This window comes from Eucalyptus grandis, chromosome 8, assembly GCF_016545825.1.
Source record: "Eucalyptus grandis isolate ANBG69807.140 chromosome 8, ASM1654582v1, whole genome shotgun sequence".
NCBI classification, from domain to species: domain Eukaryota; kingdom Viridiplantae; phylum Streptophyta; class Magnoliopsida; order Myrtales; family Myrtaceae; genus Eucalyptus; species Eucalyptus grandis.
In genome coordinates, this window is record NC_052619.1 from 4,724,376 (window position 1) to 4,737,819 (window position 13,444).

At 37.8% G+C, this 13,444-nt stretch overlaps 1 protein-coding gene across 1 annotated transcript; it reads left to right on the forward strand.

The window, feature by feature from the left end:
• Positions 1-1,751: 1,751 nt before the first annotated feature.
• On the forward strand, positions 1,752-3,353 carry LOC104428681 (phloretin 4'-O-glucosyltransferase). The gene has a single exon (XM_010041642.3). It carries the CDS (start codon positions 1,789-1,791, stop codon positions 3,190-3,192), a length of 1,404 nt encoding a protein of 467 aa, XP_010039944.2. The 5' UTR covers positions 1,752-1,788; the 3' UTR covers positions 3,193-3,353.
• The last annotated feature ends 10,091 nt before the right edge of the window (positions 3,354-13,444 follow it).

Below are 13,444 nucleotides of genomic sequence, written 5' to 3' on the forward strand. Positions count from 1 at the left end.
AAATTTTCAATTCTTGTGGCAAGCAATACTGTTATTCTATACAATTATAGATAGGGTGACTAATCAATGATCTTAGTAAATTCATGATGTACCTATTGTTCTATAGTCTATTAGTTCTAAGAATTAATAAGTCTAAGAATACTTGTGGTAAATTATGCTTTCAAACTATATAAGTAGATCCTGATAAATGTCCAATAGATAATAAATTCTCATGAGGACAAATTACTATCTTTCAATCCTATTAGAAACTATTTGTAACAAGCTATTTTTCATAGAAAAATTACCTAACTAGTTTTAAACCTATTGTTCGGATGTCAATTCAGTATTAAAATATCAATTTTACCAATTTAGTTCTAAATATTTGCGTAAAACTCCAATATAGTATATCTGGTCTATTTTCAACAGAAATCACAGACATGGTGGTCCAATTATCGCCAATCATTTTATGTGACATATCATCATGTTAGCTATTATTGGCGAAAATTGGCTGGAGGAACTATGTTAGAATTTTTCATAAAGTTTTATGGCTAAATTAGCAAAATTGAAAAGTTTATAACTGAATTGGTATCGGCATAATAAATTTTAAATTGATTAGGTAATTTCCCCGTAGTTTTCATCTCAAGCCAATCGCTTAACTTTGTTGAAGAGATAAAAGATAACGAATGTATTTTGCTACAATCTAATAGAAGGCTATTGGGTTTTAAAAAAACTGTAATAAAAGGAATATAGGAGAGCCTAAATCATTGACATTTCATTAGCAATGACTAATGAGGATTCACTCCATGATACATCACATTTTTCTAGCAATTCACATGGTATCATTAAAATTTTCAGTCGATAAATGTCAATCATCCCTTCAATAATCCAAGGACCTATAAGTATCGATAGAATGATCTAACAAAAGTGTCTCCGGAATCAAAATCTGCACGACTTATCATATTTACCATCCATTCAAACATATATCTTCATTCTCTTCATTTTCAACTGCTTTGCTTTGCTCTTGCGTCACTTGAATTTCATTTTTAGTCCAAATCACAACTCGCAGTGTCGGAAATCCACTCGACATCAACTTCTCCACCGGAGTTCAACTTTGAGTTTTTGTGTCGGCCACATGCTTGATAATGCAAACGGATTCGGATTTCGATTCTGTCCCGATAAGTCTTGTAATTTTTTTAAGAGCAATTATTGGTGACTTCTTACAAGTAATGTTCTTGTCAGATATAAATTTTATATATATATATACGTAAGGGGTGTTTGATTAGTTAATGAAAAACTGAATATATGCAGTGGACTGGTAGGTTTTTGAAGGCCCCCATGATTGTGTCCCCTACACGACTGAGCAAGGACAAAGAGAGCCAAAATGCGATTAAAACACTTCAGTTGACTGAACAAGGAAACATCAAATCATTTATGCGATTAAAACACTTCACTCGGGAAAGATAAGCCAAATATATCATTTATCATATGCAGAAGCATATGTGGTTGTCATTGTTTTCGCTTCTTCTTCTTGCCCTGAGAATAATGAAACTCGACCTCAACATTTTATAGGAACCGCAGAGAATGCGAATTCAGACAACCCATGTTTTTAATGGGTAAATCAAATGATACTTCATCGCTTAAAAATGCATATCCGTATTCAAATTCAACAGCTGCCTTCTCTTTTTCGTCATCATCTACGCAAGCCTTCAGATCCCAGTAAAGTATATAAAAGGAACAATGAACGCTCTATTCTTGCACCAAAAACTCAAAAAGAAAGAGAAAAAAAAGTTTCAGCATCAACCCTAAACCATGGCTCCCCTCAATTATCTTGTAGTAGCATTCCCCGCCCAAGGCCTCATCAACCCGGCCCTCCAACTCGCCAAGCGTCTTCTACACACTGGCGCGCACGTCACCTTCGCTACTGCAGGGTCGGCTTACCACCGCATGGCCAAGTCCGACCCACCTGAAGGTTTGTCCTTCGCCTCCTTCTCCGATGGGTCTGAGGAGGGGCTTAGGCCCGGGATTGACCTCGAGCAGTACATGGCCGACATTGTGCGGCTGGGTTCGGAAACTTTGAGAGACCTTGTCGTTACTAGCCTTAACGAAGGCTGCAAATTCGCATGCATATTTTATACCACAATCATTCCTTGGGTTGCTCAGGTGGCTTATTCTCTTCAAATCCCCTCTACGCTCGTTTGGGTTCAACCTGCCACCCTTCTTGATATATATTACTATTATTTCAATAGTTATGGTGATATTATCAGAAACCTAGGCAAGGATGATCCTTCGGCATCACTCCACCTACCGGGATTGCCGCCGTTAACTTCCCGAGACGTCCCCTCATTTTTCACACCCGAAAACCAATATGCTTTTTCTCTGCCGCTTATGCGAGTGCAGTTCGAAGTATTCAAGGAAGAGAAGAATCCAAGGGTACTCGTGAACACTTTCGATGCACTAGAGCCAAGGCCACTGAAAGTCATTGGCAACGTCACCATGTTTGGGATCGGCCCACTAATTCCTTCGGCATTTCTGGATGGACAAGATCCCTTGGACAAATCCTTCGGGGCAGATCTCTTCCGAGGTTCGAAAGACTACATCCAGTGGCTAGATACCAAGCCTGAAGGTTCGGTGATCTATGTATCATTCGGAAGCATCTCTGTGCTATCTAATGCTCAAAAGGAGGAGATGGCACGCGGCTTGCTAAGCACTAGCCATCCTTTCTTGTGGGTGATTAGGAAGGACAAAGAAGAGGAAGTAGGGGGACAGGAAGATCAGTTGAGCTGTATGGAGGAATTGGAGCAAAAGGGAATGATAGTGCCATGGTGCTCTCAAGTCGAGGTGCTGTCCCATGCTTCGGTAGGGTGTTTCGTGACTCATAGTGGTTGGAACTCAACCTTTGAGAGCTTGACTTGTGGGGTCCCAATGGTGGCATTCCCACAATGGGGTGACCAACAAACCAATGCCATGCTCATCGAGAATGAATGGAAGGTTGGGGTGAGGGTGAACACGAATGAGAGAGGCATAGTGGAAGGAGATGAGATCAAGAGGTGCTTGGAATTGGTGGTGGGAGATGGAGAGGAGGGAGAGGAAATTAGAAGGAATGCCAAGAAGTGGAAGGGTTTGGCAAGAGAAGCTGCCAAAGAAGGTGGGTCATCGGACAGGAATCTCAATGCATTCTTGGAGGAAATTCAAATGGAAGCAAATGGTTACTAAAGTACTAGTACTTCACCTGTTATTCCTTCGCTTTCGTATTTCTATCTGATTTGATATTTGCAATAGCTAAGAGGAAACAAAGTTCATGTTACTGCAATTAGATAGACTCTCATGTATAACAACAATGAGAATGTTGCAATGATACAAGGTTGTCTATTTCATTTTGGAGCTTGATCTAGCCAGCAAGCTTGCTCTGTGTCGTACAGGTCAGATTGTGAGCTGATTTTGTCTCTATTTTAAGAGCAACTATCACATGTGCCCAGTACATCACACCATGTTGGGTTTTGGACTGGAGCAGCCCATAATGGGCTTGACCCAAGCCCGACCCATGCATGCGTGTAACAATAATGTACGCTTGAATTTTTTTTTTCTTTGATAACCGAGGATCTGCCTAAGTCCCCTTACGTGGTCACAAGGCCCTAGTAGCGCCTCGATGGCACAAATGGCACATTCGGACCAACGTCAGTACATCGGGAGACTAACACAGGACCCCACCACCATGACCTCTCACTTACAATGCTAATACCATGGATTTTGAACTCTCAACCTCGGCAATGAATGAGAGACTCTCATAGCTAGACAAGGCCATCGGAGGTCCCTACCCCATGCAATGGCTAATGTCACTTTGCTCTAAGCGCCTCGACCAAAAATTGGGCAAGCCTCAAAGGCCCACACTTGGGGCCAGTAAGGCCTCACCCTCACTTGAGGTTGGGAGGGTCAGCCACCCTTGCCCAAGGCCGATGACCTCCACCATCCCTCTTTGGCGATGGGCAATGGCAATGCCCCTCTGACAAGGGCCTTGCCCTTATTTTCCATTTCTAATTTGGTTTTTAAAATATAATTTTAGCTTTTTTAGCTTTTTAATTTAATTTAATTTAATTTTAGAGAAGAAAATATTAAAAAATTCCATGAAGAAAAGACAAAAAAAAATGCAACGTAGAAGATAAGTTGTAGAATAACTACAAAAAAAGTTATAATATTGCACTTAAAAGCTTAGCTGTATGTTGCAAGTACTCATTAAAAATATGATATAGATAACATTATTGAGCTAATAGCATGATCGTACCCCTTAAGACAAATTAAGGTCTAAAACATGTGCCAAAAATAAACAATCAAACAAATGATGCTCTGTATAATTTTGGAAGATGTAAGCATTCTCAAGGAGAAATTAGTAAAAAACTATTAGCCAACCAAAAGGAATTAAAAGTGAACAAAAGATGTGTAGAAAACTCCTGATCCTGTGGATCAATCAGTCATCAATTTGCATTCCCCAAGCTACATCTACATGATTGTCGCAACCTTCTTGAAGGAGGTTAAGGGATTACTAAAAACAATGCTTAGCATAGACTCTCCCAAGTCTTACCAATCACAACCTGGTTCTCAATTTATCTTACCTATCGAAGACGCCACAATCGATTTTGGGTCGATTAGACACCCACTAAAATGCAAGCGTTATTTTACTTCCACAAACCAAAAATTCATGAGTACAGGGATTTGGTACCTTTTTTCTTTATTTTGAAAATGTTTTGCATAACTTTTGCTGATTTTTGTAATATCATGCCATCAACATATAAAATATGACTATGCAAACAACAAATGATAAAAGAACACCCAATGATCACGACCATGAATAAATAATAGAAAAGAATTCAATAAGTTGGACGTGCTAAAGAATGATCTTGTCCATTGCCGCAAGGTTTCTTATTTAAAGTTAACTAAGGAAGATTAGTTCGAACCAGAAGCACAATGTTGCGGGAAAAAGGATGCAGTAACAATGACCAACAGCAAATAACAGAGATGATGGCATAGTAGCAGCAGTGAATGGCAACAAAACAGCGATGAACAACAGCGAACGGCAGTGAACAGCAGTAAATAAGAGTGAGCAGCAGTAAACAGCAGCAATGAATAGCAGAAATTGACAACGAAGAGCAATAATGCAGTAGCAAACAGCAGCAGCGCAGCAGCAGTGAGAAGCGACAAGGAAGGACAGCATGGCAGCGGCAAGCGTAACGTTTCGGAAGTAGTAGCACTGGAGGTCTTTGGTAATGGCAAGGCTTTGCAAACGCTATTGGAAACTTGCGCTGAGGACTGAGGACTAAGAAATGGAATGCGCTGTGGTATGCGCTGGGGACAACAGCATCATGGGATCACTAGAAAGCTTAGTATAGTGAGACAATGATTTGAGAAAATTGATGATGATGCTGTGTTCCTCCTCTCCTCTCCGTTTATAATGGCTCTGAGCACCCCCTTCCATGGTCAATTTTCCTTCCTTTTGGCCTTAATCATGATCTATAAAATGACACCATTTCGAGTTAATCTTTACTTCTTTTTTTGTTGCCTTAATTCATGATCTGCAAATTGACTCACCACCCCCAAAGATCCCACGCGATTTCGTCCTCCCTTCGTGAGGGGAGAGAGCCGGATACTTAATCTTTCCTTTTGATTTCTTCATTTTTATCAAATTTCTCATTCTCATTCACCTGATTTCTTGGCTCTTGATACTTGACCAGAAATTTGGCTCCACATTTACCAAGATTTGAATATCTGCCATAAAGAATGGCTGGTCAGAACCCACTTTTCATGCATAATCAATCAAATCGATCCCCTCTTGTTTTCCTTTCATATTTCATTCAGCTGAATGATTCTCGGCAAAGCATTGCCCATTTGTCTCTTGTCTTCCTTTTTATTTTGCTTTTATTTTACCCTGCTCAATTGCTGCGCCTTCAAATGAGAATATACTCCCATGATTTCTTCCTCTAGACTAGCTGAAATATGCTAGGTTGATGGGTTCAGCTTTTGTCCCTTAAAATGAGAAAATACTCCCATGATTTCCTCTTCTAGACTAGCTGAAATATGGTAGGTTGATGGGTTCACCTTTGTCCAGAATCGAGTAAATGTTTGACCAACTATACTATGTAATCAACCGTAGATAGGTGATCCACATGCCCTAGCAAGCACATCCCTGGAGTACATTTCTTTTATTTTTTCCTTACTCCGCACATATTCTGATATCCGATGACTCCTTTTGGCCCATCATGATTTCTTGCTATTTCAATCATGCTCGCGTGCTCCTTGATTGAATTTGTTTAGCATTCGCCCAATTAAAATGCTTATGAAAATAATGCTAACATCTTGTTGACACCTAATTTAGATTCAATTTTTTAGAAAATAAAAGATTAGAGGGAAATTTTGAAAAGAAATTTTGAATTCAAAATAATTCAACAATGGATTTTGGAGCCATTTCTTTGTTGGAGAAGTTGAGCGAAAATCTCCACGCGAGAGGTTGAGCAAAAATCTCCACCGGCGAAACAAACTCGAATTTTCGCTTTATAAATAGAGGGGTTCTTCTTCACCTTTCGGGGGCTTCTCTTCATTGTTCGTCCAAAAATAGGTGGTCAAAGAAATTGAAAAGGGAAAACAGAGAAAACAGAGAAAAGAGTTTCAGTTTTTGAGGGAAAAAGAAGAAAAGTCAAAAGAAAAGGGGAGAAAGCGAGGAAGTGACCGGTCATTGGGAAAGAAATAAAAAGAAGAAAACAAAGAAAAAGGTTGACAAGACCCCTACTGTTCACTTTCTTCCCCCATTTGCTTCTGCTCTACACGGCACTGCTGCTCTCTGCGACGCCCAACAAGCTGCCGACCACCACTCCTCCATCTCCAACGCCTCTGCCAGCCGCTACCGCGCCTCAGCCACCGCGACTCCGCCTCTGCAGCAACCGACACTGCCGCGCCTCCGCCGCTGCGCCTCCGCACCCGTGAACTCGCCCCGACATCCCTGTTCACCGCGCTGACGTTGTTCGGAGCCGAAGACCAGCGACCCGATGCTGCAATCCAAGTTGCTCCGCCCGCGAGCCAGAACTTGGACCCGCTGTAACGCCGGTTTTTCCCTTCGCCGGAGCACGACGCCCAAGTTCCGCCATTGAAACCGACGCCACCGCGCCATCACCGCTTTCAGCTCCGAAGCCCGCCGCTCCTGCTCCGAGTTCCACTGCTGACCCGCGACGTCGGAATCGAGCTGCCACACACCCGTGAGACGCCACCTCTGCCGGACCATCACCGTACCTCCGGGAGCTCTCCACTGGTGCTCTGCCTCAACCCGAATCAGTCCCAGTAGCCCGACGTTGCTGCTCCTCTGCTTGCGGCTCCACGCCCGAACAGGACCATTTGCTGCCTCCTCTGTTTTGCTGCAGGTCTGGTTACTTCCGAACCTCGCCGGAGCTCCGACGGATAGCCCTTGTTCCGAACGACGAGCCACCATCGCAGTTCAACCAGCTGCTCCTCGCCATTCCTCGAGCCAACCGTGAGTTGGACTAGGTGATTTCCTAGATATTTGATTTCATGTTTTTTTTATATTCTAACTTGATTTGTTTTGATTTATTTTATCGTTAGGAAATTTGTCATATTAAGTTATGATAATCAAAAATATTGACCCATGAGACGTCGGGTTAGATTTTTGATTATTTCAACTTTATGGCAAAATTCATGAATTTCTTTGCATCATTGATTCATATTAAAATGCCATTGATTTACATGGATGGATTTTTATTTTAGCGTGTTATTATTTGCTCATCACATATCATGCATCATATTAGATATTTAGGTTTATACTCATTTCACATTTGAAGCAACGTATTTTAGTTTCTTTAAGATTCATGTAGAATTAGGATGATTTTCCTTTAATAAAACCAAAACACAAAAAAATATTAAAAAACAAAAACAAAAAATGTTATTTAGGTTATATAGATTTTATAATGCACACATTACATGTTGCGTTTTAATTAGAAGGTTATAGGTTAATGTTTTAACATTCTCATCATGTAGTATTTTTTTATAATAAAAATAAAAATGCCAAAATTAGCATTGCATCATTATGTCACCTTTTTTTTAATGAAAATTACTAGGTCATTTCAAATAAAAAAAAGAAAACACAAAAGTCTTTTACCCGGTTAATTAACAGGTTAGTTCATAATTAATCCAATGTCATGTCATCATTGTTTAATATAGGTTGCATATGTGTAATAAAAAAATCATAAAAAAAATCACAAAAAGAACATGCATATAGAATTATTATGTCATTCATCTCATGTCATGAAGCACATGCATATTTAGGATTATAAAAATTAGATTGCATACATATAGTAATAAGTTTAAGTCATACCATATGAATTGCATCTCACATATCATTAAAGTAAAATCCATGCATATTAAATTTAGATTAAGATTGCATATAATTATTTTTTTAAAAAGAAAAAAAGAAAAATTAGGTGTCATGTCATTTAGAAATCATGTTTATGACATGCATTTTTATTAACATTTTTTATTTGAATGTTATTTTATTGATTGCGCACCCGCATGACCACCATTTGCATGTTAGTAACTTAGGTTTAAATTAATCAACATTGCCTGCAAAATATTTTTGAAATTAAAATAAAAGGTACCCAAAGGGCGTTAGATTAATCTAGCGTAATCATGTCCCGGACCTATTGAATCTCTGGTTCGCAATAGTAAAGTATTCTCCCATACTTTACTTGGGTTTCTAACCAGCCATAATTGGTTAGTGGCGACTCCAAATTGAAATTGCATGTTTAAATGAATTAATTTCTATCAAGTCGCGATTGGTAGGACTTGGGAGGGTCCGCGCCAAGTCTTCGGACTTAGTAATCCATTAACCTAGACTTCTAGGATTGCCCCTGAAAATTTAGGTCGCGACACATCTATATGCAATTTGATTAATGTTTTTATTTAAGAGTTAGTACCGACCTTTAATTTTAATGCAGCAAATGACTAAACATGTCATCAAAATTTAGGTATCAACAATTATCATATTCTCTGTAGTCATCAACAATTTACATCCTCCTCTTTCTTTGTTCTTGCTCCTCATGATCACCTTTTAATTTCAATTTCTTCATCTAAAATTATTCTAATATACATAGTATAGTCTATTTATTAATTGTATAAATCCTCAAATATATTGGTGACTATGGTACTATTATTCAACTATCCGTTAGTGTTTTTGTTTTTCTTTATGAGGGAATAGATTAGTAACTTTAAAAAGTCTTGTGGCAAGCAAAACCATTAGTCTATACAATTATAGATAAGGTGATTGAACAATGATCTTAGTAAATTTCACGATATACCTATTCTACTATGCTTTAGTTTTCTATGAATTCATAAGTCTAAGAATACTAGTGAAATTATGCTTTCAAACTATACAAGTAGATCTTCATAAATGTCCAATAGATTTAACAAATTATCATGAGGACAAATTACTATCTTTCAACCCGATCATTAACTTTTTGCAATGGGCTATATTTCAGAGAAAAGTTATCCAACAAGTCTTAAACCTACTATGCGGATGCTAATTCAGTCTTAAACATTTCAATTTTACTAATTGAGTTCTAAACCATTGCGTAAAATTTCAATGTATTACTTTTGATGTATTTTTGCTAGAAATTATTAACAATGTGCTCCAGTTATCATTGGCCATTATACATAGCAATAACTCTACATTAGTGAGCAAAAATTTGCCAAATGAACTATATTGGAATTTTCCCCAAAGATTTTTTACTAAATTAGTGAAATTGAAAATTTATGATTGAATTGACATCCGTACAACAAATATTAGACTAATTAGGATTGCTTAAATTTATTAAAGAGAAAAAAGATAACCAAGGTATTTTATTGCTATCTAACGGAAGGCTATTGGGATTTAAAATACGACATATGAAGGAAAACATGAGTCATCGTTCAAAAATAACGAGTATAGCAGGAGCGGACACCATTTACATTCCATTATCAATGAGGATTCTCAACATCACACGTTACATGTTTTAGCGATTCACATGGTATCATCTTTAAACTAAATGAAGATTTTTGGCCAATTAAACATGTCAATTATCCCTTCAATGATCCAAAGACCTATAAGTACCGATAGAATGCTCTAAGGAAAAGTGTCAAAGAAGTCATAAACTTATATTATTTGTGCCAATTTAGTTCTAAACAATTTAATTATGCTAATGTAGTCCTAAACCTTTTGACATAGTGCCAATTTAGTCCCAAATTTTTTGACTTGATGCCAATTTAGTTCTTCCGGTTAATTTTGGTCAGATATTGTTGACATAGACACCAACCATCTTATAGGGCATCACCGACACTAATGTAGACAATTTTTTATAATGATTTAATAATTTTTAATTTTTTGGCTTTTTTTCTTCTTCTTTTTTCCTCTCATTCCTTTCTTATTCCTTTTGTTGGTGACCAACCACTGGCCACAAGCAATGGCTAGGCGGGTTGGTCTCGCCAGATGTGTGGCTTGGGCGAGGGCAACCCCAACGAGGGCTCCCCTCGCTAGGTGATGCCGAAGCAAAGGCTATGCTCGATGATAGTTTTCTTGAGCCAAATCTAGCAAGGTTGACCCATGCCTAGGCTAACGTGACCTCACCAAGTGTTGCCTTCGCTCGGTCATCACTCGACAAGGGGAGCCCTCATCCAAGCGAGCGTGGCCTTGCACAAGTCAAATTGGTGAGATAAGCCCTCGCTGAGGCTTGGCCTTGCCATGGCCTAGTAAGGCCAAGTCGCTTGGCCATCGCTTGTGGCCATTGGCCAATCATTAGCAAAAGGAAGAAGAAATGAATAAGAGAAAAAAAGGAAAAAATGAACAAATATATTTAAAAATAAAAAATAATTAAAATATTATTTAAAGTTATCCATGTCAATACTAGTGGTGCCACATAAGTCAGTTGGCATCCACGTTAGTAATAGTCGATCAAAATTAGCTGAAGAATTGAAATGGCATCAAGTCAAAATATTTAGAATTAAATTGACACAATTAAAAGATTTATGATTAAATTGGCACTGATATAAAAAGATTTATGACGTTTTTAATATTTTTCCCAAATGTTCTAACAAAAGGGTTTCTAAACCAAAATTTGATATTTACCATCCATTCAAACATATATCTTCGTTATCTTCATTATCAACAACCTTGCTTTGCTTTTAAGTCAAAATCCCAACTCGCAGTGTCAAAAACCACCCACTCGATATCAACTTCTCCACCGGAGTTCGACTTTGAATTTTGTCTCGACCACTTGCTAAATAATGCATATGTTGACTTCTTACAAGTAATATTCTCGTCAGATATAGTACATATATAGAATGTTTGATTAGTTAGTGAAAAACTGAATAGATGCAGTGGACTGGTAGGTTTTTGAAGTCCCCCATGATTGTGTCACGATATACGACAGACAGAGCGAGGACAAAGAAAGCCAAAATGCGATTAAACACTTCAGTCTGACGAAACACGGAAACAACAGAGAGAGACAAAGGGAGAGAGAACTTACGCAGTAATAGGAAATTCATTTAGGAAAGATAGCCAAATCCATCATTCACCATATTTTAAATTGAGTTTTGCTAACATAATAGCCTTTTGGCTACTATGAAGATAACATCGTAACGTGACTCACAAATTCTTGAATTAGTGCGCCACACAATAATTTATAATTATTCATTTTTCACTTTTTTACATTCCAAAATAAGCTATTATTCTTATAGTAAATTAAAAACTATCATCCAATCATTTCTTTTTTAAATCATTTCTTTTTTAAATTATCTATGACTTATCCAAGATGAGAAGCAGAAGCATATGTGATTGTCATTGTTTTCGCTTATTCTTCTTGTCCAGATAATAATTAAACTTGACTTCCACATTGAGGAACCCTAGAGAATACGAATTCAACCAACCCACTTTTTTTAATGGGTAAATCAAATGATGCTTTGTCACGTAAAACTTGCACATGCGTAATAGAATTCAACAGCTGTCTTCTCTTATTCGTCATCATCTACACAAGCCCCTCAAATCCCAGTAAAGTGTAAATAAGCAACAATGAACGCTCTATTCTTGCACCAAAAACACAAAAAGAAAGAGAGAGAGGAAAAACAAAAAGCTATAGCATCAACCCTAAACCATGGCTCCCCTCAATTATCTTGTAGTAGCATTCCCAACCCAAGGCCTCATCAACACGGCCCTCCAATTCGCCAAGCGTCTTCTACACACCGGCGCGCACGTCACCTCCACCACTGCAGGGTCGGCTTACCGCCGCATGGCCAAGTCCGACCCACCCGAAGGCTTGTTCTTCGCCTCCTTCTCTGACGGTTCTGAGGAGGGGCTTACGCCCGGGATTGACTTCGACCAGTACATGGCTGACGTTGAGCAGCTTGGTTCGGAAACTCTAAGAGATCTTGTCATTACCAGCCTTAAAGACAAGTAAAAAAATGCGACGTGGAAAATAAGGTAGTCGAATAACTACAAAAAAAATAAAAATAAAGTAACACTACATATAAAAGCTTAGCCATATTTTGCAAGTACTCATTAAAAACAAGATATAGATAAAATTATTGAGCTAATAATATGATCGTACCCCTTAAGACAAATTAACGTCTAAAACTTGTGCCAAAAGTAAAAGATCAAACAAGTGATGCTCTGTATAGTTTTGGAAGATGTAAGCATTCACGGGGAGAAATTAATATAAATAAAAACTACTAGCCAACCAAAAAGAATTAGAAGTGAACAAAACGTGCTATAGAAAAGTCCTGATCTTAATGGACCAATCAATCATCAATTTGCATTCCCCAATCTACATCGACATCATCACCTCCTTCGTAGTAGTTTCTCTCTAACATCAATAATACTTCCTCCGGTTTCTTTTGCTCTTGCTCCTCATGATCATCTTCTAATTTCAATTTCTTCATCTAAAATTATCCTAATATACATATTGTAGTCAATTTACTAATTGTATAAATTCTGAGATGTTTTGGTGACTATGGTACTATTATTCAACTCTCCGTTAGCATTTTTTATATTTATTTTCTTTATGAAATAATAGATTAGTAAGTTTAAAAATTCTTGTGGATGCAAAATCGTTAGTCTATACAATTATAGATAAGGTGATTCAACAATGATCTTAGTAAATGTCATGATGTACCTATTCTACTATCTATTAGTTTTCTATGAATTAATAGGTCTAAGAATACTTGTGGTAAATTATGCTTTCAAGCTATACAAGCAAATCTTGATAAATGTCCAATAGATTTAATAAATTCTTATGAGGACAAATTTCTATCTTTCAACCCTATCGATAACTTTGTAATGGGCCATATTTTAGAGAAAAGTGCTCCAATCAATCTTAAACTTATTGTACGGATGTCAATTAAGTATTAAATATTTCAATTTTGTTAATTCAGTTCTAAACTTTTGCAT

What these genes read in the sequence shown, in the direction of transcription:
- LOC104428681 (XM_010041642.3), top strand. Translation starts at nt 1,789, where the DNA reads ATGGCTCCCCTCAATTATCTTGTAGTAGCATTCCCCGCCCAAGGCCTC.